Genomic DNA, 27,101 nt, shown 5'->3' with positions numbered 1-27,101 from the left:
TTCTACATACGTGCTTTTATTACTTAAAAAGCACTGTGCATATAAAAAGTTTTTTATTTCTCAAAATAATTTCACTGTTCATATGTTATTATACTCATTCTACAAAAAATGAAACTAAGTTTCAGTGGCTTGCCCAAGAAAGTGATGGAGTCAGGATTTGAACCCAGGCTATCTGATTCCCAGTCCAGTGGAAACTACGATAATAGCTCAAGCTGAGAGGATGCACACCAATAATAAGAAAAGCAGGAACCATACCAATGCAATATTCCACCTCACCAAAATCGAGCCTGTTGTGAAGTATACAAATCTCTCACTTCCAGGCAATATAGCCAACCATTTTTTATTTGGGGGTGATGGTCATGTTGTGGGTCTTTTCCAGCTTCTTGGTCACTGCACTGCTGGTAATGCATGCATGGGAGCAAAAAGGGGGAGGAAGTCAAATCTGTTTCACTTTCATGTGACTACTATTCAAACACATCCAGTAGAGGGTTTGAAACACACAGTGGAATTATTATAATATGACCTGTTGATTCTGTGATCAGTGATAATACAGTCTCCTTTACAAGAGATAACGGAGCCTTGGTAGGTGGGAACCCAGTGAAATGTTCGAACCAAGTATGAGATTTGAAGACTTCTAAGATCTCTCAACTCTGCCTAACCAAGTAATAATTGAGAGCTGTCAAAAACACTTCTATCATTCTCTAGATCACCTTAAAATCCATAAAATTCAATACTTTATAAAAAGTCATTGCATGTACTTTACTTATAAGGACTTGAAAAAAATTCCATTTGGTTTTGTGTTCAAATGTTAAATAGGAACAAATTAGCAAACAGCTTCTGGGGTTTTAATAACATTTGAAACAGAAAAAAGGAAAACAAATCCATAGTCAGAGACAGACATGGACTGCTTAATACCAGGCACAACAAGGTTGAGATTTTAAAAAGCAGTCATTTAAAATATAGTGAAACATCCCTCATTTCATAACAGTATACCATATTGAAACCCATGAACACACCATGATGGATTCACTGAGTAATTTTTAAGTAAATACCCCTGCATATTTTCTCATTGCCCTTCCTTTGACATGCTGTACTTCACAAAAATTCATGTCCAAGTTCAAAGGGAAAAAAAAGAAGAAAGACAGACATACAGCATTTTTTTAAACAGCCCAGCCTTGGAAATATGTACAGAATTTATGCATGTTTCAAGTGTTCTTTCTCTTTTGCCAGAGGGTGTAATTAAAGGCCCATAGACAACTTCCAAACTGAGGCCAAAGAGAATTTTAGTTGAAGTCAGTAAGAGTTCAGCACCCTGACCATGCACAGGAATAGCTCTCCCCAAAAGGAATAAATAACTGTCTTGGCACGGAGCACCCTGGAAACACAGGGACCAGAGCAGCTCACATTAGAACCCACATTTGGTAAAAATAAAAAATTCACTCAGTGGCCTAGAGTCAATATGATAATAATCGTATGATCTGATGCAAGGCAGGGCAAAGGGGCCCTGAACTTGAGACCACTCCCTGAGACATTGGCCAGCAGTCTGTTTCCATAACGCTGGCAGAGCATGGTCTCATCTGGGCCTTCTGATTTGCTTTTTTCCTCTCTTTCGCCATGGAAATCATGTACATCCTAAGTGGATTTCATTTTTCTCAGTTACCTGTGAAGCCAGAACTCACTCATGGAGGCTTAAAGGTGGGTACTAGCCAAATGCCCACCTGCCACTTAATTCAGTGAGTGCATGGCCTGAAGAAAGGCAAGATTGGTGGTGGGAACCCACAGCTCCCTCAGCCTGTCCCAGTTCCCACCTGGTTTTCAGAAGGAGCCATGAGTCTTCCTAGTGCATAAAGAAGCATATTTTTCCTACAACAGGCTTTTAAGAACCAGCCACCTACTTCATCTGGCATCTAAATGAAGAAAGAAGTTGTGATTCAAAACTAAACCCAGTTTGCAGCAGGCTAAATGTTCCAAAGATGGTCACAATGATATCTCCCCTTCAGATGCTCTTTTAAAGTAACCCTGGCACTGTCCCAATGAGAGTAGGGTTTATGTTACATCAAGAAGCTACTTGCAGGTGTTCTCAGAAGTAGCTGAGAACTTAGTCAATAGGCAACACCAACTACCAGACCTATAACTGAAGAATCACCTCCAATGATTCTACCTCCCAGACATTAAGTCAGCCCTCGATGTTGAGTCTCATTAGCTGAGGCCCCAAATGGCACTAAGCAAAGATAAGCCATCCTCTCAAATGTAATGGAAGGGAGGATGTCACTGTGAGAGTAACAAATCCAGATTCACTGCCAGCAGGAGCAATAGCACTGCAGAGCAAAGGAGGCTGATCTCGAAGGCTATTTCAGAACACTTTTGGTCAACATGTACACAGCAGAGGTCCTTCATGATGGGGAGAAGGGAGGTGACTTGTGTTCCAGCAAGGATTCAGAACCAAAGTTTTACCCACACCCATTTGATGGTGCTTCCTAGATGGCTTGAAGAAAAAGAAGCAAGTGTTACAAAAGAGCAAGTTTTGAAAATTTATCTAAGTCATTTTGCTTTCCTATTTAAATTGTTTTATATGTCCTTACAGGAATTCTAGCTTTATTATTTAAAATAAGTTACTAAAATACTAAATATATGATGCTAACATACTTAAACATAACTCATCTTCTGTTATTTGTCCCCCTCTGTTATGTGGATAATAGTCTACCCACTCCAACACAATGCAGGGAAACATTCAGTTCCTTGGAGGTCACTATCATTCCTCATCCAATACTCTTATTTCTAATAGTGTACACAGTGCAGAACAGGAATACTCTTTCTGAGGCCCAGAGCTCATAAAGGATAAGATGGATGAAAAGAATGAAATATCAAAGGAATACCTGATCTAGAGTCGCTAATTCAAAAATACTCTTTTAGATTTCTTAAACTACCAGATCCATGATATCAATCCTGTGAATTCTCTAACAGCAAACATCATACATATGAGTATAGCAAAAGAAATAACTTCAGGCTGGGCGGTGGCTCACGCCTATAATCCTAGCACTCTGGGAGGCCGAGGCGGGTGGATTGTTTGAGCTCAGGAGTTCGAGACCAGCCTCAGCAAGAGTGAGACCCTGTCTCTACTAAAAAAATAGAAAGAGATTAGCTGGACAACTAAAAATACAGAGAAAAAAAAAATTAGCCAGGCATGGTGGCGCATGCCTGTAGTCCCAGCTACTCAGGAGGCTGAGGCAGTAGGATCGCTTGAGCCCAGGAGTTTGAGGTTGCTGTGAGCTAGGCTGATGCCACAGCCCTCTAGCCCGGGCAACAGAGCGAGATTCTGTCTCAAAAAAAAAAAAAAGAAATAACTTCATTATGAGTTTGGGTTTAAAACCAAGCATATGCAGTGATGATAATAAGACCCACTTAGGCTTTGTTATGTAATTCATAATTTTGCACAGATCCTACCTACCACAAATATTTACAGAAATAAATTCAGTATCTGTATGTATATTACATACAATATGAGACTCAAATTTTTGTTAAACAGGTAAAAATTAGCACCAAATAAGCATTTAAACAGGATAACTCTTTTTTTTTTTTTTTGAGACAGAGTCTCACTCTGTTGCCCGGGCTAGAGGGCTGTGGCATCAGCCTAGCTCACAGCAACCTCAAACTCCTGGGCTTAAGCGATCCTCCTGGCTCAGCCTCTCGAGTAGCTGGGACTACAGGCATGTGCCACCATGCCCAGCTAATTTTTTGTACATATACTTTTAGTTGGCCAGATAATTTCTTTCTATTTTTAGTAGAGACGGGGTCTCGCTCTTGTTCAGGCTGGTCTCGAACTCCTGACCTCGAGCGATCCACCCGCCTCGGCCTCCCAGAGTGCTAGGATTACAGGCGTGAGCCACCGCGCCCGGCCTAAACAGGATAACTCTTAAAGCAGAAAATGATAATTTAAGACCAAAATACAATTGGCTAAGGAATGGTACATTTAATTCCATTTCAGGGAAATAATTAGAATTAGCAGAATCTCTTAATTTCTGATACCCTCTTCCCATAATTTTTGGCATTAGACTGAAAACTTTCCTCCTTTTTCTATCACAGTTCAACAGGAAAAACATACTGAAAGCTATTCATGCATTTTAGCATAATGTTTTTGATGAAATCATAAACATAACAAGTTATGGATCCAAATGAAATAGATGTCATCAAAAGATGTCTTACTGGGACTGTAAGGTGGCTAACTTAGGGTCCCAACAAAGAAACTGATGAGCATAAAAAATATGCCCCCCTCCCTCAAAATGCTATTAATCTGAATCTATTTCTTCATGTTAATGAGGAGTGATATGTGTGTGTGTGTATATATAATTAAGGGCAGCAGCTTTCAAAAGTATTTCTTATCAAAAAGTATGCCCATTCTTCCCAAGTCCCCAGATACAGCACAGCTCATCAACAATTTGGATACGACATAGAGACATGAGACCCAAACTAAAATTTTCATTTCCCTGAGGAACAGTCAGATGATCCCTGCTGGGTTTGACTAATAAGGATAATTTTCATGATTTGGGGGACTTTCCAGGCCTGCATGAATGGTGGTGTTGTGTACTTAGAATTGCTGCTATTTTCAGACTCAAAAGCACGGAGGAGAATTAACATTGCTTGATCATTCTAGTTTCTCCCAATTTGTTTAACCATGAAAATCCTTTATGGTATTCTCTCTGTCGCTGACCCACCTCGGAGTTTTCTACTGCTCATTATTTTAAGGCTCACAGAACCTGAGAAGTACATTTTACATGCTCCAGTTCAGAGTTGCAGCCAATATAAAGGATTTTTTTTTTTTTCCAGACATAGAAAATGCCTCCATAGAGGCAGAACTGAGAGGGTCACCGAAGATTGTGTTTTTCCTTATTGAAATATTTACTTTACAAATCCACCGATCTCTGTTATAAATGAAGCATTACATGAAATCCTGAGAGGGAGGAGTGGGCCCACGTTCAAACACAAGGGCTGCCTCAGGAACACTTAAGAACAAGTTAAGAAGTTAAATTTTCTGTATATGCCTTCTCGAATTTTGACACAGTGAATAGGAAGCAGACACCCTGGCAGACGGGCCACCTTGACTGTACTGACAAGTTTGATGACAAGCTTTATAAAAACAGTTCTACCTTGTACATTTATGCAGCCTGCACTTTGCTGCTTTTGAAATAAAACAAAACCAACCCAAACAAAAATGCCCCAGGCGATAGTGCTGGTCATAGAACTGGTGCCAGATATCTGGGCAGGACGTTGCTAGCAAAGGAATGTCATCTTTTCAATATGGAACAAGAAACAAGGCTCTAATGGGGCAGGCCTGCCAGAACCCCAGCTTTTCCCCTTCACCCCAGACAATGCTAGCATTGTACAGGCAGAAGATGCACACAGATTTCTATTCCCCTTTCTAGATTTTTTCCAGGGGTAAGTTCTAGGGTCCACGGAACAAAAATTTCCCCATTCTGGCACTGCTTATCCATACGACACATCTAATCTTCTTTCTGAAGTGGAAAAATACTGAACAACAACAACAAAAGACACAGTTCATAAAAGGCACAAGAGAAATTCCAATCCCAAAGAAACTATTATGGTAAGAGAAACTCAGTGACAAGAAAACATCTAGAAGGATGTGTGATTTTCATGACATGAGCCTTGTGTTGTACTAGTATGATTCTTGTGCTTAAGGACATACAGTTTTGATACAACATGAGAATAGAAAACTATTTCATCTGGTGTTCCATGGAAGGAACGGCAATCTGTTTTCAGAGCTGAGGAAGAACTGGCTTTGTAGGAACTATTGAGAGACATATGTCAGTCTCCAAAAGTTTACTTTCCAAACAGATTTTCTGGGGTCTTTTTGGCTACATGTGATTTTTGCTTCGTTGGCCTGACACTGGAACTTAACCCCTGATAAAGGTCTAACTCTAAAGGCTTTCCCAGACTCTCACGATGTCAAAATGGAACATATTAGGAATATGGAGATGTTTAGAATCACAGCCTTGAAAAGATAGTTTGATAAATTTCAGGGAAACTTGTAGAAAGGTATCGAAGGAGGTTTCCACAGTAACCATTTTAGTAACACAATCAGATTATAAATCAAGGCCAGGGATGGTAGAATTTAGTCTCATAAAGTCTTAGTTTCCTCATCTGTGAGATGAAGGGGTGAAAAAAACTATTTCACCTACTTATCTATTATGTGCATCAAATAAAAAATTAAAACAGGCCGGGCGCGGTGGCTCACGCCTGTAATCCTAGCACTCTGGGAGGCCGAGGCGGGTGGATCGCTCAAGGTCAGGAGTTCAAGACCAGCCTGAGCAAGAGCGAGACCCCGTCTCTACTAAAAATAGAGAGAAATTATCTGGCCAACTAAAATATATGTAGAAAAAATTAGCCGGGTATGGTGGCACATGCCTGTAAGTCCCAGCTACTCGGGAGGCTGAGGCAGTAGGATTGCTTGAGCCCAGGAGTTTGAGGTTGCTGTGAGCTAGGCTGACGCCACGGCACTCACTCTAGCCAGGGCAACAAAGCGACACTCTGTCTCAAAAAAAAAAAAAAAAAAAAAAAATTAAAACAAGCAGAAACCATTAGTTCTCCTCTAAACCCATTATTTCTTTTCATAACAGGTCTGTTACTGGGCACATGGCTAGACTGCATCTCCCAGTCAACCATGCAGTTGGTTTTGGTCATGTGACCTGCTCTAGCCAATGATGTATGCCATTCCAGGCCCAGGCTTTTAAGAAGCAGGTATCTAGTCTCCCCTGTGCTCTTTCCCATTTCAGTGGCTAGAATCCGATGATGCTAAGGATCTAGCAGATGCCAAGCTACAACACCGGGAAGAGCCCGAGTTTCTAACTACTGTGTGGAAGAGAGAAGGTTACCAACCAGGAATACATGCCTTGGACTATTACATGAGAAAGAAAGAAATTCTGTAGAAAGCATTGTATATTTTGGGGTTTATTTTTATTTTGGCTAAGCCTGGCCTAATTTAATTCCATACATGAAAATGCGTTAGAAACACTGAGGCTGTAGGAATATAAGATATTTTTATTGTTTCTGTGACTTTATATTAATACACATATGCAGGTGGTAAGAGAGGCAACCTAAGAGAATGAAAAGACCAGAGACTCACAGTCCTACCCTGCTGAAGAGAGGGTGTGTGATAAAAACGAGAAGGCCACCCCAGCTGATTTCACTTATCACCTCTTTACAAGTGTCCACCCAGGAGAAGGAAATATTGAACAGAAAGCTTTCCATTTAACCTGTCTAGTAAAAGGTTGAGAAAGAAAACGGATTAAAACATTTGTCTCCCAAAAGTAACTAAGTCATTATCTATGATGGTATAAATTTAATTTTTTTTTTTTTTTTTTTTTTAGAGTCAGAGTCTTGTTCTGTCACCCATGCTAGGGTGCAGTGGTATAATCATAGCACACCACACAAAACCTTGAGCTTCTGGGCTCAAGTAATCCTCCTGCCTCAGCCTCCAAGTAGCTGGGACTGTAGGCATGTGCCACCATGCCTGGCTAATTTGTTTTGTTTTGTTTTGTTTTGTTTGAGACTGGATCTTGCTATGTTGCCCAGGCCGGTCTCCAACTCTTGGCCTTAAGTGATTCTCTCACCTCAGCCTCTCAAAGTGCTGGGATCACAGGTGTGAATCACCTCACCCAGCTCATGGTATAAATTTTAAACAGAAATTATTTTCAGTCATGATTTATATCACTCTCAGGAAAACCTAAAAGTACATTTTTATTTCTCTTGGAAAAAAAAAAAAATTAGGCATGTTTTGTTTGTTTGTTGATGCAGTTGTAAAACATTGTCACAATTCAGCTTTAGATGATGGTCCCTGGGAATCTGGGGAAAGCAATGTATTGCACTCTCCACCATTTGCTTTAAATCATAAAATGGAATATTGGTTTTTGGTGATTTTTTTAATTGACCAAAACTACATAAAACAGACACTTGCGACATCACTGAGCCATGAGCCATTTTCAAATTGACAAGTTAACCATGAACATTGGAAATTGTTTCTGTACTGTGTGACAAAGGCAAAAAACTTTACCAACAATTGCAAACCTTTAGTGTGTTTAATAGAACAAGCATAGCAAATGAAAGTGCTCAGATACTGTCAAACAACAAACACGCAAAGTAATATTTAAACAAGCATTCCTGAACTTGTAACCATTAAAAAATTTATAAATCCCTTAAAACCACCAAAAGAAATAAACTATTTTTACATAACACTAGGAGGAAAAAAACAAAGTTGCAGGCTAATTCAGAATTCACCCACCACTTCCTGTTTATTCATACACTAGAAGGAAAAAAAAGACAGGTTTTTTTTTTTTTTTTTTTGCTTTTTCAATCCATTCAATCCAAATAAATGATTTCTCAAGTTAGAATGAAATTTGTCCAAAAGAAGGAAAATGTTTTCTCCTTCTGCAGGAGTTATTACTAGGAAAAGCTAGATTGTCATTTCAGCTGTCTTGATATGCCTAGACATGGAGATAGACTCTGTAAGTTGAGATTTTTCTGTTCTTTAAAGCTACATTCCCCACCCCCCAGGCCATGGCCTTAAAAAGCCCACAGTGTTCTTCCATTCCTGTGTGTCATTCCAGCTGCCAGTTCTCAAGTGTTTGCTTAAAGACAATATCAAAGAGAACATATCTTTTGCAGTGAAGGTTAACTCTGGCGTGGAAGGCAGAAGTTACTCAGAAAATGAGTTGGACTTTGGTCACCAAAGGCTTTGTACCGTTTATAAAATGTCATGAAAGTTTACATGAATGTATCATCACAAACCCTATGTAATTAGATGTAATTCATTACATAATTAGATAATATGTATAAAATTATACTATGTGCATTATCACATAATTATATTTGATTTATTTCATGAAATTTATAACTTTGTTAATTACTATATAATTAGATATAAGTTATGGTAAAAACACATACACATTAAGGCCCTAGCACGTGCCTCACTAGCACTGTGCTAGGCACTGGTAAAAAAGCTGTGACAAGGGAGACCTGCCCCAGCCCTCCTGGAGTTTATAGCGTGCCGGAGGAGGCTGATATTAAATAAATGATTCACAATAATGAATTGATTTTAATTGTGTTAAGTGCTACAAAGGAGAACAGTAGTAAATGTAAAAGAGGGGACCTAACCTGGGAGTTCCAGAGAAGGTGTCCCTGAGGAAATGATATTTAATGAGTCTTTTTGAACGTCTTTAGTGTCTTGTGGATCCCTCATTGCTTACATAGGGTTACACAAAATAAATGTTAACAGAATGGATAACTTTCCATTTTTCCACAGTTCAAAGGCTACTTCATTCTGAATTCTCTTGCCTTCCAGCCTCATCTTGGACTTTGGCCTAGAACACTCCTCTCCCCTTCCTCATCTGGAAAATGCTTACCTTTATAAAACCATCTCTCATAAAGCTTTCCCTGACTGTGCCAGAGGGATCTGAGGCTCCTGCCCTGTGCCCACCTTCTCCTTCACTGCAATTGCCACAGCACCTGACGCAGTGCACTGTTTCCTTGCCCGTCCATCCATCCATCTGCTCAACAAATTACTTACTATGTACCTACTGTTTGACAAGCACTGCTCTGTACTTTCTAGGCACTGGGATACAACTTTGGGAACCAAATACACAAAATCCTTTAGTTTCTATATCCTTACAGAGCTACAGTTCCCAAACCCAGGGCTGCGGACCAGTACTGGTTCCTGGCCTGTTAGGAACCAGGCTACACAGCAGGAGGTGAGTGACGGGTGAGCTAACAAAACTTCATCTATATTTACAGCCGCTCCCCATCGCTCACATTACCGCCCAAACTCCATCTCCTGTCAGATATCAGCAGTGGCATTAGATTCTCATAGGAGCACAAACCCTACTGTGGACTACGCATGCGAGGGATCTAGGTTGTGCACTCCTTGTGAGAATCTAATGCCTGACGATGTGAGTTGGAGCTGAGGTGGTGATGCTAGCACTGGGGAGCAACTGCAAATATAGGTTATCATTAGCAGAGAGATCTGACTGTACAATAAATGTAATGCACGTGAATCATCCCAAAACCCTTCCTCCCCACGCCAGTCCGTGGAAAAATTGTCTTCCATGAATCTGGTCCCTGCTGCCAAAAAGGTTGGGGACCACTGTCATAGACGATACTTAATAAATGTCTAATGAATGAAGAAATAACTAAATTCTCTATTTTTGGCCAATTGTAATAATAAAGAATACCTCTTTGGGTCTTTGATGGAACCTACTCTGTGTGTGATTATACTAATGAACTTTGTGCAGGCTTCACAATTCAGTTTTAGCTAGAACAGCACACAGATATTGTCCTGTTTTTGTTACTGTCTTTAGTATGTTCTGTTGTTCTTGGGGATCAATACTGCAGCAAACCCCTAAAACAGAAGCAACTACCAGGGTGAGGAAGCTGAAAATATTCTCCAAACAGAGCATAATGTTCATGTTTATCCATACCAATTTTTAAAAAATGTAGTTTTAATTGGCCTTGGTCAAATAAAATCACTAAGCACATTTAGAGTATTTAATAGAAGTTCTAAAATTAAGTGTAGACATCCATCTTCCTGATTGCAAAACTTTTTGTGACTTAGCATTCTACTTGCTGCCTGCCAGGAAAACCCAGCCCAGCAGTGCAATGCAGTCATGGAGATGAGGACCTCCCTTCTCTTCAGAGGCAAGCATAACAAAGGCAGATGAGAAAATGGACAAAATTAGCCCTGAGGGACTGAGGGGGCTCATGGATTTAAACTCTTAAAGGCTGCTTTAAATAGAAAGCTACCAACGTGACCTTCAGCAAGCATTTCCTCTGCGCCCTTGTGAAGACAGGCCATCATGGCTGCGCCAGGCCTCGCCCCGGGGGCTTCTGCAGTCCGGGCTGGACGGTGACTCCCAAACTGTGGCTGGGAAGTTTCCACCCCTCAGTGGCAAATGTGGAGAGAACAAGAATAAAGCAACATTTAGGTACATGCCCATGTGTGGGTCCTGTCCGTTAACTGTCCCTTCTTGGGAAAGATTGCCTTGTAAGTGTTTCCTTTTAAAATTTTCTGTTGTAAAAATATTATTTCTTTTATGAAATCATCAAGACAATAGGTTTTTTTTTTTTTTTTTCCAAGTATGCCTCTACCTGTTTTGTTTTTAATTTGGTGGGCTCTGAAACACTCTCTCTAGACCATAACATAACTCTGTTTTAGTGTGGCTGGAGGAGTAGGATGTTTTCCTGCGGGAACAGGATTTCAATCCTAGCTCTAGCAAAGGCTAGCTGTATGCCCTTGGCTGAGTTCCTTACCCTCTCTGAACCTCAGTTTCCTTGTCTATAAAATGGCAATCATGATGCCTACCCTGCAGAGCTGTGGTGAGAATTAAATGAAATGGGCCCAAATGCCCGGGGTAGGGAGATATCCATTCAAGGGTAGCTTTCTTTTTCCCCTATTCCACATTTGGACTTGCAAACACCAGGTACCTCCCACTCCACATAAGCCATCCCTAACAGAAAATCAAGGCAACTACTGGGTTCACCATTTTTATGTTTATATTTGGCATGGGACTGAGTTCAAACTTGTGGATTTGCTTAGGCCTAGAGAAGTCAACAGACTTTAGCCAGGACGGGTAGAAACAGCTCCTATTATTTGCTTTCTCTCCTAAAATACTTTCCTTCTATTACTCACACAGCTGGTTCCTTCTCAGCTATGAGATTCCACCTGACTGCCCCCATAAAATCAGGCCTCCTTGACCCCTAACAAATTGAATACCCCTCAACTGTCCTTTATCAGATCATTCTGTTTATTTTCTTCCAACTTTGAATTGTTTATCATTTGTCCCTTGCATAAGACAGTAAGTTCCATAAGGAATTTTGTCATTTCCACTGTTGTATCTCTAGCATCTGGGATAGGGCCTGAAACTTAATAGGTGTTCAACAAATACATGGCAAATCATGACTGAATGGTGAAAACAGTTGTCAGAAGAGACTTGCCCATGAAATTAGGGAACACTAGAAAACAGTATATAATCAAATGCTAGCTCTGGTAGGCTCACCCTTTTGCAAGGAGACTTTGCCACTTCTCCCCTTAAGAGGTTAAGGCTATTTCTCCACCCATTGAATCTAGGCTTAGTCATGCAATTTGGCCAAGGGTACGTTAGCAAACATGATGCAAGCAGAGGTTGACAAGTGTTTACACACTGACGACTGCCTTCTCTTACTGATGGGAACTCATCCACCACCATGTGAACAAGCCCAGGCTAGGCTAATGGTGAGCAACAACATGGGGAGAGGATCTACTTATCCCAACAAGGCCCTCGTCATGTGAGTGAGGCCATCCTGGACTACCTGGCCCAAGACAAGACACTCAGACAAAAAGATGTGCCCACAATTATAATGAAAAATAAATGTCTACTGTTGAAAGCCAATAAGCATTTGGATTATTTATTAAGCAGGAAAAGCTAACTGATAGAGCAGCTCATGGAATACATTCCACAAACCTCTCCAAAGTGGGATGCCAGGTATTTCAAGAAGTAAGTCAATTACAAGGATATTGCTAATTTCCCTGACTTTGGATGATGAGGAAGTGGGAGTTGAGTGTGAATGGATGGGTAGAGGAATGGCCAAACACGGCTTGAAGCTTCAAATCCACTATGCACTGGGCAGGTGGACATCAACTCTTTTCAGCAGTGGGGAGGGGATGCAGTAATCTCAGGCCTCCAGTCCACCAAAACCAGCTGGCCTGACACCTTTGGCATGAGAGGTTTGGGCTACCAGCTTCTGAGTTTTAGAAATCAAGAGTCAAATCTGGCCCACCGCTTGTTTTGGAAATAAAGTTTTATTGGAACATAGCCATATCACCCTTTTTATATATTGTCTGTGGCCCCTTTCATGCTACAATGACAGAGCTGAATAGTTGTGACAGAGACCATATGGCCCTCAAAGCCTAAAATATTTACTAACTGGTTCTTTGAAGAAATAATTTGTCAGTCCCTGTACTAGGATAATCCACGGAGGTTCCATGGCATGGTTAGGTCTTGAAGGAAAGAGGCAGTGTTTATTTTGGTATAAAGGAATGGACAATTGCTGAAAGAACTTATAGGAAGAATACTATGATCATAACTGATGTCACATCGCTGTGTGCAAAAGTCATTATTATAACTTAATGATAATACAAACAGTAACTAAACATATACACCACTTATAATGTGCCAGGTACTGTTCTATTTGCTTCATACATAGTAACTTATTTTATCCTCATAATAATACTATGAGGTAGGTAGTATTATCTCTGTAAAACAGAGACTTGCCCAAGGTCACCAAGCTAGCAAGTAGCCTAGCTAGTATGCAAATCCTAGTACTCTCATTCTAGATTCCATACTCTTTGAAAACTATAAAAGTGGAAACATAAAATATGATTAAGGCCAAAATTGTGCAAAAATTTTAGCTATGAGCAATAAGACTATTTTCTAAAGACATCATTTTATATTATCTTATTATTTTATTTTTAAGATTGCTCTATTATTTTATATTGTTAAACCTTTTTGGCTAACTATATCACACATTCATTTTATGCATTCTTTTCCCTTACAAAAAAATGCCATCACTCAGCTGGAAATTCCCTAAACAGGGCATCACTATGGCATGTCTAGGGGTTATGCTGCCATGGGATGCTGTGTCAATACAGCAGCCATTGACCAGCCCCAGAGGTGGACCACAACCCATTCATTAAATTCTGACCACCAGCATATGGCTGCAGCAGAAGCTGAGACTGCCACCAGGTCCCTAGGAAGATGGAAGTTCTCTTCCCCAAATAGTAGTCATTATGGTCATCCTGGTTATGACAAGCAGAAGTCACGGTAGGCATTTCTTCTTGAAGATATATACTAGGTTCTGTTTGGGAGTCCGACTGTAGAGCAGAGATTCCCAGCCCACAGTAATGACCTTTGATCTCTTGCCAAAGGTCAGGCTAGTTTCTATAGGTCAACCAACGTCCTATAGTGCATCTGCTGGTAGTCTAAATTGGTACAATGCATGGGGCTCATAGTTAACATGAAATTAAATTCAGGCAGAATTCCAGAAGAGAAGTTGCTCCTTAATTTACTACCTTATTATCACAAAGGAGAGATTCCTAACAGATAGTTTCCAATAGGATTAACTTTTTACTGACTGATAGAGTATAAATTGATACATATTTTCTAGAGGACATTTTGGTAATTTGATTCAAAAGCCTTAAAAATATACAAAGTCATTGACCTAGAAATTCCACTTCTACTAATTTATCCTGAGGAAATTATCAGAAATTTACCTAAAAGCTATATATTAAAGTGTTAATTATAATAGAGAAAAATTAGAAACACCTTAATTGTATAACAGGGAATTAGTTAAATAAATTATGAGATAATCAAAACCATTATATTAATTGTATAATCAAAAAGCTACACAGTTGCTTAAATTTTTGTCATGAAAGATTATTAAACTGTAAAAGCAGATTAAAACTAGTATATAACATAAAATCCTATTTTTGTAAAAAAACAAACAAAAAAAACAGCAAAAAATAACAACACACATATACTTGCAGAAAAACTGAGTTTAAATAGGAGTTCTCTCCCAGGATAGAATCAGGGGATTTTCTATTTTTATACCATAAATTCTATACTATATAGATAATTTTTAATGACAATAAAAATTACATTTTATTTTTAAAATGTTATATTTTTTATTTATTTTATTTTATTTTTTTTTTTTGGCTGTTACAGTTTACGTTTACTTTCTCCTGTCTTTCAGTTCTGTAAATTTTGTCACTTTATTTTCCCAGCAAGCCTAAACTTGGACCAAGTCTTTCTCAATAACCAGGGAGTAAGGCAGTCCACCCACAATACAGAAATTATCAAATGCAACAACTGGCTGGTGAACTCAGCTGACCTTACTGGGTTTATAGCTCTGTTAAAAAGATATAGCATAATATGACTCCGATCCACTTAACTGAGTTTATCAAAGTTGTTTGTGCTGGTATGGGTTTTATTTTTGTTGGGATTTTTCCTAAAAAGAGTCAAAGTTCCGAATTAAAACAAGAGGTCAGAGAATGAGCTGACTAGGAGCTGACTAAAACAGTTTGTACCGTACAGATTGTGAAACAGCTCAATATGCAGGTCCTAGTGTCTGCCACAGAGACACATTGGATAATATCTTTCCTCAGGACATCATGGGAACAAGTAAGTTGAATTAACATACCTTATTTAGGTTTCTGGACATGGTTATCACTTAAAATTTTTTGGAAATAAAGGAGTATCTTTTCACTTAACTTTCAAATGAACATTAGAACATGGTTTATTTACATATTGCACAACATATGGACAAAATGAACTGGTATTCTGCTGAAACCTTTACAAACAGCAGGATAAATTTAAGTATGTTCAGCTAAGGGTTACCAAGAATAAAGCAATAATTAGATGCACAAATGTGTCACTTTCTAGCCTGCTGCCAACTGGCTGCCCATATAACTTTCGTGACTACCATATCAGAAACTACTGAAGGAAAGAGAATTCCTTTAAAATAACCAGCACAATCCCAGGGGCAGACAGATGTTCCTAAGTCTTTAATGAATTTCCCCAAACTGGCCTTACCTTATTTAGAATAGTAATAAACCATAATAAACATGTTTATTTAAATAATTTGAAAAGAACAGAAATCTCATAAAATTACTTTGAGGGGCTGAGTGACATTTATGCATTTGTAGAATCTCCATCTTTAAGTGCCTGCGACACGCCAGACTGTGTGAGGTGCCGGGCAATGCAGCTAGGATCTCTACCCACTTTATGTTCATATGCAATTAGATATGCAATATGGTAGTCTGAATGCAAAAGTGACCCCCATTTTCCTTCCCCTATATCCGTACCCCTTATAATGTGACTTTGAAGCTCCTCCCATTAAGAAGCTGAGTTTATGTTCCTGCCTATTGACTTTAGGCTAAACTTATGACCTGCTTTGGCCAATAGAGTGTAGCAAAAGTGACACTGGGCTGCTTCTGAGCCAAGGCCTGTGGAACCCTTGTGTGCTTCTGTTCTCTCTTCTGGAACCCTGCCTCTGTGAATAAGCCAAAGCCAGCCTGGTGGGAATGAGAGACCAAATGGAGGAGAGCTGAGGCTCCCCAGCCAACAGCCAGCACCCCCGCAGCAGAGCCAGCTAGCTAACCTGCAGCTGATCAGAGACACATGGTGGAGCATAGCAAAGTCCAGATGAACTATGCAGATGAACGTGGCCGAAATTGCTGACCCACAGAATTATATGCTAAATAAAGAGCCGTTGTCTTAAGCCATTAAGGTTTAGGATAATCTGTTACACAACAGTGCCTAATCAATACCCACAGTAAGTGCTAACTCTGATAAGCCAGATATAAAATTCCATAGACCACCTGTAATATTATTTCAACATGTGAACAATTATAAATGAATCAGGAAATTTAGATGTATAAACAACATATCTGAACAACCATCCAGAGAGGACTTAAAGAAATTATATATCTAGGGAAGGGCTAGCTCAAGACAGCCATAGTTCCTTTGAGAAATTTTTATGGATGAGTTGAATTTGCCTATGAAGTCATTCTTTGTTTCTTTTGTCTCTTTAAAAAAAACAAGAAGCTCTTTCAGTCGATTAAGCCTGTTAGACTTGATAACAATTGTCTAGCTTGATTCAAAGCAGCCATATACTCTCTGACACATGTTCAGCCTCCAGTACTCTGTAGGTAGGAATTTTAAATCCAGCTCCGCTGAATTTATGATACACATACAGTAGCAAGTCTCTACAGGCTGAAAATCAAACTGTAATTCAAAGGCCACAGGACTGAGAAAACAGCCAGGACATAAATCCCAATTTCAAACTTGGACTCTCTGCAAGTTGATTCAGTAGACTGTCAGTCATATTTAAAAATAAAATAAAACTACAGACACCAGACGGCATGTTCTAAAGAGAAACAGGATGATACTTGTCACGATTCTTCCAATAGGTTCTTATCATCTGAAAAGAACTATCATGTGGGAATATTTTAAGGGTCCTAGAACCTTTGGCCCCAGTCAGTCACTTGCAGAAGTTTCTGAATTTTAAGCTAAAGAGAGATAAAGAAGTAATGAAAACCATTAAACACAGTTGAACCCACACACTGATTGGAGGCAACATTCCAGACCCAGCCCATTTCTGGAACTGAGTAGGTCACCTCCAGAGAGTACGTGGAGAAGAAGGGCTCACTAGGCAGGGGTGTGAGTACTCACCTTACATCCCTCACAGGCGCTGACCCCATAGTGGTACCCTGATGATTTGTCCTGGCAGACGAAGCAGGGTTTGTACACTCGAGGGGGAGGAAGTGGAGACGGAGGGCTCGGGACGAGTTCCTCAGAGCTGGTGCTCTGGGTTTCAATTGCTACAATGGGATAGGGCAGGGGAAGAAAAAAGAGAAAATGTATTTCAGTTCATTTTTTTTCATCAGTAAATGCACTTGTCTCTGCCCCAAATTCAGCAATAACACTAGTAGGGATAACCCCATAAAAAAGTTATCTTTGCAGCCACAGCAGTAGGGACACTGACACTGACATGGTGTTCTACAGTTTAGAAAACAATCTCATACGTCTCTCTCATTTGAAGTTCCCAACAGCACTGCGATGGTGATGGTTTTTATCACCATCTTACCCTCAAGACACACAGAAATTCAGAGGAGGGCAGTGACTTGTCCAAGACCAACAGGGCAAAAGTAGAGCCGAGAGGCCCATTCAGCTCTTCGTACTGCAAACCCCAGGCTCTTCCTACTCTCCTGTCTCCCCAAGCTTCTGACTCATGTAGAGTCTCAAATGACTTGTTTGAATCTGCTGCTTATCAACCAAAAGTCAATTTCCTTAGAAAAAATGAAGACAATGCCCAACACAGTCAGTCATTCAACAAGGAAGTATATGGGTGGGGCCTTTAGCGTGACGTGGCCATAACTGATCTTCATTGATAACAATACTGGTAAGACCTTAGCTCCTCAGAGAGACTGCTGCTTGGACCGTCAGCATCAGCCTTACTTCAGAGTGTACTAGACAACATAGTGTCAGGCCCCAGCTCAGGCCCACGGAACCAGAATCTGTATTTTGACAAAATCCCCCACTGACTGCATGTGCAATTAATGTCTGAGAAGCAGTGGGTGACACAACTCACGATGGCATAGAGTGGTGCAGTTCACTTCTAAGTCATGCTGCCGTTTATTATTTAAAAATACATGATTCCTGTTTCATTATCTAACCACCCAAATTCCACGGGAAATGGAATTCACAAAATATACCACCAGAGTGTTCTTCCACACCTATTCTCTAGGGTTTTGTTCAAAGACAAAGCAAGAACTGGCCCTACTCCTATCACAGCAAAAAATGCTCATAAAATATGATGGAAACTCGGAAGAAGGTGATTAAAGGTGGTTAAATAATGTTCCAGAATCTTGTCTCCAAATTACTTTGCAATATACAGTATAATTTCCAGAGTATAATATTTCTGCCTGCTCCACTGCTATAATTGCTCAGATTAGATATTAACTGACTGGATTATCCTATAAGCAAACTTCTAGCAGGGCAGGTCAACCCAACCCCAGCCGTTAATCCCATATCACTATCCTGCTACCACACCAGGCTGTGGTCCGCCATCATCTCTCACCTTAACTATGCAATAGCCTCTTCATTGCTCTCTTCATGCCTACTCTTCCTACCTAGGGTCCACTCTTCAAACAAGCAGTCGAGATAATTATGCAAAAGCTAAAATCAATCTCCTGCACCTGCCTATCTAAAGCTCTCCAACAGTCACCAGTCAGGTCAAAGTCAAACTCCTCACTATGTTCCACAAGGCTTTTCACTCCACGGCCCCTTAGCAGTATCATTGTAGTCAATGATTCCCCTCACTGATTGAGTTCTAAATAATTGGCTTTTCTTCCGTCTTTTGAAAGGGCCGAGCTCTCACATCAACTTAAGGCTATTACACTAAACATTTTTCCTTCCTCAGAAATTCTCAGACCTTCACATATCTGGTTATTTTTCATCTCTTAGATCTCAGATATAAATGTTACCTCCTCAGAGCTGACTTCTCTAATTGAAATGCCCCTTCCCACTCCTGGTCACTGTATCTCATTACTTTATTGTATTTCTATAAAACCCTAACTAGTATCCAAATTTTAAAAGTTTATTTGTGCAAAATTTTATATTCTACATTTGCCACCCCCCCCACCACACACACACTCTGAATATTAGGTTTCATGAGGCTAAGAAACTTACCTGCCTTGTTTACACCTGCGCTGCAGGACTAAAGGAGGTCCTGGCACATAGCAGGTAATCAAAAATTATTTGTTAAATTAATGTATGAACTTTTTCTTTTTCCATTTTCTTCCTCATTCCAAGCACTAAGTGCCCCTCTAAGTTGTTAAATGATAAAATTAAAAATCAAATAGCTCTCTTATACTCATTTGCTTCCTCAAAAAAGTAATTAATTAGCCCTTTGGAACAGAATCAACTATAATTATAGTATTTTCATAATTCAGAAGAATCTTGGAATGAATTCATTAGAGTAGTGCAGGTCCTAGTAGATAAATTTATTACAGTCTTTACTATTTGGAACTGAGGTATCTGGGATGAACACATCAATCTTGAGCGCATTATTTCTTGTGGCAAATAGGAAACCCTCATTCTGAATAACTTGGCACGACAATGGCAAGTGTTTTATAGACGGGTTGGCATCTGAGATGTCACTAAGGTTTATTAGTTATCAAGCTGTAAATGCAAAAGCATTCCTCTTACTGAGCTAATCAGCTTCACTGAAAGCAAATTAACAAGAAAAAACTACTTGTTAAAATTATAAAACAATATATCACTCTTTGTTAAAACTGAAGAAAACACACACACATACACATGTGCACAAAATCACCAACAATCTTTCTATGTATATAAATGTTTTGGTTTTGTTTGTTTATGAAAGTGGAATTATACTGGGATTCTTTGGGACTTTGTCCAACTTAGGATGTCATGCATTTATTTCCTTGTCAATAAATATTTTTCCCATAAAACATTCCATTGTGATGAACATCTTTGTAGCTAATCTCAGCACATCTCTATTTCCTTATAAATTCTCGAGGTGTAATTATTAGTTCAATAGGTATGTTACTTTAAAAATATTATTGGTTTTTAATTCACGTTGATAATTTGACTTCTAGAAAGGCTGTCTCAGTTTACACTCCTAACATCAACATAAATAAGTAAGCCTTTCTCTATATGCCTCCCAAATCTTTTCGGTTGGTGTGATTTGTGTGCTTCTACTTTCACCTATGTGTTTCAACAACTGACAGTGCCATGTCATTGCCACTGGGATCAATCTTGTATTATGTTCTTCACAGAAGCAAGGTGGGGTGTGTGTGTTTTCATGTTCTGCTTGCTCGTGTAGAACAGCTAATCTGGCTTGTCTAGGAAAGTTGTAAATAGAATTCTGTTAGGGCTGGATTCAGCTGTCAGAGCTATGCCCTGAATTTCAAAAGTGGGTGGTAATTTCCATAAATATGCCACTTCAAATACACACACTGAAGGGAGTCCAGCATTTCATCTTCCTAAAGAAAGGAAACAGTAATTTAATATCCAAAAAGCTTGGGCAAAGCACACCAAGTGGGGGAGGCCTATTGGATGTTAAAAAATCCCAAAACATTCTACAAAGGTTGGTAAAAGCTTTTTTCTATGGATGAGAGTCATTTATAATGAATGAATGAATCCAGAAGGCTCTTCCTGAACAGTTGCCACAAATAAACATGTTCTATTGTGAGCAATCCATAGTGAGAGCTCTAAACTTTTATTAAGACTGTGGTGATTTCACCAGCAATTCTATGAACTTTCCTATATTAGTACCATGGATTCTCAGACTGTTCATGTGTTCAATCATTTATTTTGCTGAGTGACTATAACATATGCTATAGACAGTGCCTAGTATAATCCCTTATCCTTGACAAATCTGGCCTAATAGAGAATAAACCAACAATTAGAATAGGATAATAGTGGTTCTCAAACTTGGCTGCACATTAGAACTACCTGGGGAGCTTTCAAACATCCTAATGCCCAAGTAGGATCCCAGACCTATTATTCTAGAATTTCCGGGAAAGGAAAACAAAAATCCCTGTTTTAAAAAAAATATTCCCAGATAAATCAAAATTGAAGTAGTTTGGGAACCAGTGATAGAAAATGATGACAGAGAGAATTACAGGTCTTATTCAGCCCAGGAGAAATCAAGGGAGGCTCCTGAGAGAGGTGACCGGACTGTGTTTTGAAGGATTGAATTACTTCTTTCTATTGTGTTTTATAATTTGAATCCTACAAATGCAATAAATGAATCCCACATGCACAGAAATAGAAAAGTCTTAGGTATGACTAAAAATAATCATCTTTGGAAGAATTTTCCCCCGGTACTAAAGAATTATATATTTCACTATACATTAAAATATCACCCTCAAAATGGACAGTCTGTTGTCCTTTATTTCCTCTCTGTGGCCTATAACACTGTGAACAAAGCAAGGTAGAAAAGAAAATTTCAGTGTTGTATGTAGTCAGTCAGATTGCCAAAGCTAGCCTCAGGCAAACATGCCAAGACAAGTTCTAGAATTACAACCAGGATATGGCATCAATATAAAAGATTTGTACTTAATGCAATCTCTTGCCTTTCTGGTAACGTAGCAAAAACATACTTTGGCAAAATTTATTAGAGCTCCTCTCCCCTTTTTGTCCTCGCCCCCCAATAAAGACGGTGGCAAACAAGGGGGGAAGCAGCCCATGGCTCCCCTTTCACTGGTCATATTTGGTATTTAAGGTAGATACAGAGTGCTCGGCCATTGATCTGTTCACTGTCATCCTGCTTAAATCAATAATCTATTAGTCCCTTTAAATTAGAGTTAGATTCATCAAATGCCCTTGAGAGGCCTCAAACATTTTGTTCCTTATTCCAGGCAAGCACAATCAGTCTATGGAATGATAAAATTTTTGCTCGAAAACTCTGCCGGCTCAGCAGACAATGTGTTCTGTATTAGCTCATTCAGCGATCTCAAGCAGGCCAAAAAAGCAGTTTTTAGACTTCCCAGGGGGAAAAGAGGCTTGTGTCATTCAATAAAACAACGACAATGCAGCCATCCTGATGTGATTTCAGTTTGGGGAAGCAGTCTTTGAGGAATAATTCGGATCTGCTTTTTGTCTCCTGCTTTTATTTATATCCTTGCTTACTTATTGACTTATTCAGTTCTATGTGGTGACTGAGTGCCCAAGAAGCAGCAGCCCCCAATGTGGCATCCAGACTGCTAACCAGATGGGCTGCCTTGCTTCGCCAGGGACCGGCCAAGTCAGAGGAACTTTGGCTCCCCGGGTGAGACGGACACTCGGCTCTGCGGGCCCCGCCCAGAGCAGAGTCAGCATCAGCAATGCTGAAAGGGCTTCTCTGGGCTGCTCACACGTGATTGGAGACACGGACCCTCAAGGAAAATGAGAACAAACCTGCACTGTCCGGAGCTTCTCGCCCATATTTTAAACCTCTCCACTCCCACAACCTACAGATGATTGTCACTAAGGAAAACAAAGCTAGAGTCACCTTCCTTGTAAAATTAGTCATGGGACTCATTTGCCCTTAAATCAATGCTCCTCAAAGTCCAGACTAGCAGCAGGATTCTTGGGGGTAGGGAGCCAGGAATTTGCTTTAAATAAGTGGTTTTCAAACGATCAATGATGAAGAATCATTTCTTAGTCTCCCTTGCCCCCCAACTCCTCATGGATTGATACAATTTAATAAAAATGAATCTGGATGGAAAAGGAATGAAGGAAAAACAAAGCTGGCCAAAGCATGAGCTCCAACTTAAAAAAATAAATAAATTTAACATACATAAAATTACTCTGTCCAATTGCTGCACAAGTTTCAAAATACTTTCTCTCGATGCCGGCACTTTTTCCACTGTGGTGGACTGGCAACAGGCAGTTCGGGAAGCTCGAGTCCACAAACTGGCGTTTTGAGAAGCACCGCTCTAAATGGACTTCAAACTCAGAGGTTGTTTGCAGACAAAACAAAAACAGAGCTAAACAAAATCTCCACTGACTGGGATGGTACAAAAGCAGAATACCAGTGCTCCCACGGACACAGCTGTCTTAAACACTGCCACAACTCTGGGGGGTGGATTCATTCCCAAAATAAAAGCAAAAAAAAAAAAAAAAATTGACGTTGCTGCCTGTTAGGAGGACTCGGCACTTAAGAATTTAACTCACCTGAGAAAACATAGTATAAATGTCCTTGTTGTTACAACACACCTGAGTGTCATTTAAACACACAGAAAGTCTCCAACAATAGCTCCCTTCACAATTCCTTACATGCTTGGCATTTTTCTAAAGGTTAGATTAAGTAGCAGATAACATTTTTAAGAGAGCTCAGTATACTTTTTTTTCTTTGGGAGAGCTAATTTACGGCTGGCTAAACCATGTTGACAGATTTCAGGATTTTATGTTGGGCCTGATTAGAGGCAGGCAGGCATCATGTATTATGAAAGCCCAGCCTTTTTACTAGAACCTTCCATGATTAAGACAGTATTTTAATGCACTCTGGGCAGCTGAGCCTTAAAAGAAAAAGGAGTTGTAAAGCAAAAGACATTTCCTGCATGGCCCCAGGGGAATTTTGAGCCCAGAGCTCTGGTCCCCCGTGGGAGGGAGTAATTTCAGCTAATTAAGGGAGAATAGCAAAGTGTTGCATTTGTTCAAAACATTCAGTTGTTCTTCATTTTTGTTGGCACCAAAGGGAGCCGATCTGGATTTTTTCCCTCTTTTTCTGTGGATTCACTGCAGGATTGCAAAGCCTACAGCTCACATACATTAGGGAGAAAGTCAAAGGAAACGACAAAGTTCAACTAAAGTACAAGTAATTAGAACCAGACCCTCTGCTGCCTGCATGTGCGCATGCGTTTGTGAGCGCGGGTGTAGACATTTTATTAAATGTAATTTACATGCCTCCAAGCGGTTTTTTGGGGGTGGGGGTGTGGCTTACTTAATTTTTATGTCGCCTCTTCCAGAAGGGATCTGCTTTTAATCGTCTTTCAGGAGAAGCAGTTTGTTTCCACACACATGGGTTTTGCAAATCTGCGAATCTCATTCTGAAATTAAGTAATTGACAAACAAGAAAAACTTTGCTTTAAAATTGCCTTGCCTCACTCGGCTGCTGGCTTTGTTATGATTAAGCCGCTCCAAGATCAGTGCCGGGTTTGGGGCAGGCAAGGGAGGGCGGCGGGGGCTGGGGAGTGAAGGAAAACATCATCGTGGGGCTTTGGCAGTCTTGACTCAGTAACCTGCCCGTGACCCTGAAGAAGTGTGTGTTTGCCCGGGTCACCCGGGATCCTGGCCGAGGGCTGGAGCTGGGTTATGAGAAACCCTGCTATTCTGATGCAACAGGTGCCCAACATAGGCAGGGGACAAAAGGAGGGGCTGGGGGAAAGGCTTTGATTTTTGAGTTTTTAAAGAAAAAGCCTTGCTTTTCAAAGTGTGGTCCTAGACCAGCAGCATCAGCATCACTTAGGAACTTGTTAAAACGCAGAATCTGGGCCCCAGCTCAGAAATGTGGAATCAGAATAGGCATTTTAACAAAATCCCCTGGTAATTTTTATGCACATTAATGTTTGAGACACCCTAACATAAAAATGTCTTGTCCTAAACTTCTTGTAATCTCAAACAGTTGCTGAGTCCATTTGGCTTGGGAACCCTGTCAGTTTCCCCCTCGCACAGGTCCTTACTAAATACGTCACCTTGTTAAGTACTTAATACATTAAGATCTTCAGGCGGGGTGTGTTTATGCGCACCATAAACCAGAAGCCGCCTTCTCTCCCACGGAATTTTGGCAGTGGCTTTTAGTTGGCACTGGGTTCAAAGTTGCACCGGAAGAGCCTGAACTAATAGTAATTACTATTTACTGAGCACATACTATGTGTCAGGGGCTGTGCTAAGTGCTTAATAGATATGAACTCATTTACTCCTCCCCAAAACCCTGGGGAGGAGAGGGAATAAGAACTCAGCACCTTAGAATTAGGAAATTTAAAAACACAACAATGCTTTTAGCCTTTAAAATGAGATTTAGATGACTTAATATGTATTACTCTTATTTCACTAAACGCTCTAGCCTTTTAACTTCTCATTTTCTATCTCCATTTATTTTCTAGGCAGAAAGGTCACAGGGTTTTGTCTGGTCAGGCCTACTTACTCAAACTTGAGAACTGCAAAACTTTGTAACTCTTTAATTCATGGTTTTCATTTTCCAAACACTGATTTTATTCAAGATATGTTTAAATTTGACAAGATAGTATGGGCCTTAGGAAGAGAGCAAGGCACAGGACCCACTAATCACTCTGTGTTGTAGCTACACCTGTCTGGGCTCACGGCCAGCGGGAGAAATTATTCCTGGGATTGACTTTTACCATGGGGAGTGTTGTCATATTTTCATAAGGGACCATGACATGTTCAACACCAGCATTTCATTTTTATAATATGCCTTCTTGCTTCAAGGAACATATTCAAAAATTATCTCGTAGGTTGTTTTGTGTGATGGTTTAAACTGACAATGTTTTATGTCACTATTTTCTAGGACACACTAACGTAGCTTATGACAGGGTTCAAATAAATTCTTCCTTAAAACCACTTAACAGGCCGACACACCTAACTGCTTATTAATGATCTGAACTGTGAGGCATCAGAAATGGAACTGCATTAAGGGAACAAATGCCAGAACAGGTCTCCAGAGTCACGTGTAGATGAAGCTAATTGCTTCGCAATATTAAGGTGCCCTGAAGAGTTTATCTTGGACACCAAATGACTCAGCTCCGTATTCCACTTCTTTAGTAAAAAGAGCAAAAGATTTATTCGATCTGAAGAGAGAAACCAGAGTATTCCAATTCTAATCAGGATTCCGATAATTTTTTACAAAGCAATTATCTCACTAATAAATGACATTCTTTTATCTGATCAAATTTCCTTCATACAAGGTAGATTAAGACAGAAGCACTGACATGTATATAATTCCAGATACACATTCTTTGCTTATGTATTGTAAACATATTTGAAAACCATGTTGGTACCGGCCTTACAGAAAAGTAATGGGGAGGTACTTGGAAGACAACAATGAAATTATGCTTTGTCACGTGCCTTGCAGACGCCTCTCAGATCTGAAGTAGTTCAAGTGTGATTGATTACACTAGAATTTAGCCAAAACCCACTTTCTCAATAAAATAATGCTCTGCTTACTCAGTTACAAGTTTGCTGCAAAGAAGTTTTTCTATTTTGTTTTTTACAGGTATGTACCATATGAACAGCCTCAAAATAACTTTGGAGCTAATTTAATCCTCACTGTGTGGGTTTTCTTGGTTCCTAAAAAGAAAGAAAATGCCATGAGCCTGCAGAAAATTGTGTGGAGGAGGTGATGGGAAGTTCATGGGCTTTGCTGCCGGGTGGACCTGAATTGGAATCCCTCTTCTGGCACTTACTAATTTAATGGTCATAGGGTTTTCTCTGAGCCCTAGTGTTTCCTTCCTGAAAATGCAGATAATCCCCAAATTCCTGCTGGTAAAAGGGAGACAATATTTGCAATTTGCCTGGCACACAGTAAGTGCTCAATAAATAATAAGCCCCCACCTTCACCTCCTCCCTTCCTCCACCCAAACACACTTCCCTTCCACCTTCCTTAATCTAAGGCAGGGCTTCTCAACCAGCACCAGTTTTGCCCCCCAAGGGACATTTTGCAATATCTGGAGACATTTTTAGCTTTTACAATTGGGGGCTGCTACTGGCATCTAGTAGCTGGATGCCAGGGATGCTAGAAAGTATCTTACAATGCACAGGACAGCCCTCCCCCCCCCAAAAAAAACCCCACAAAACAAAGAATTATCTGGCCCAAATTATAAATAGTGCTCAGGGTGAAAAACCCTGATCTAGGGTAAGGACACAACCGGTGGGGAGACTGGGACTAAGGAGTGGGGCATCAAAGAAAATAATTCACTCCAGAAGTGGACAGTGCAGAGTCCCCGAGGGCAGAGGCATAAGCTCAGTTCCTAA

The 27,101-nt window shown here is 40.0% G+C and overlaps 1 protein-coding gene across 5 annotated transcripts in view; it reads right to left on the bottom strand.

Annotated features, from left to right (window-relative positions):
• The window catches only part of RARB (retinoic acid receptor beta), a 702,390-nt gene that overhangs the window by 116,000 nt on the left and 559,289 nt on the right, over positions 1-27,101 (bottom strand). For all 5 annotated transcript variants that reach the window (XM_069475457.1, XM_069475459.1, XM_069475458.1 and 2 more), the window contains one exon: positions 17,271-17,419. In XM_069475457.1, the coding sequence (XP_069331558.1) occupies positions 17,271-17,419 (149 nt within the window). The remainder of the gene's footprint in view (positions 1-17,270; positions 17,420-27,101) is intronic.

The sequence above is a fragment of the Eulemur rufifrons genome, chromosome 7 (assembly GCF_041146395.1).
Source record: "Eulemur rufifrons isolate Redbay chromosome 7, OSU_ERuf_1, whole genome shotgun sequence".
Taxonomy (NCBI): Eukaryota; Metazoa; Chordata; class Mammalia; order Primates; family Lemuridae; genus Eulemur; species Eulemur rufifrons.
The sequence above is the reverse complement of the archived record's forward strand: the minus strand, read 5'-3'. Positions and strand labels throughout refer to the sequence as shown.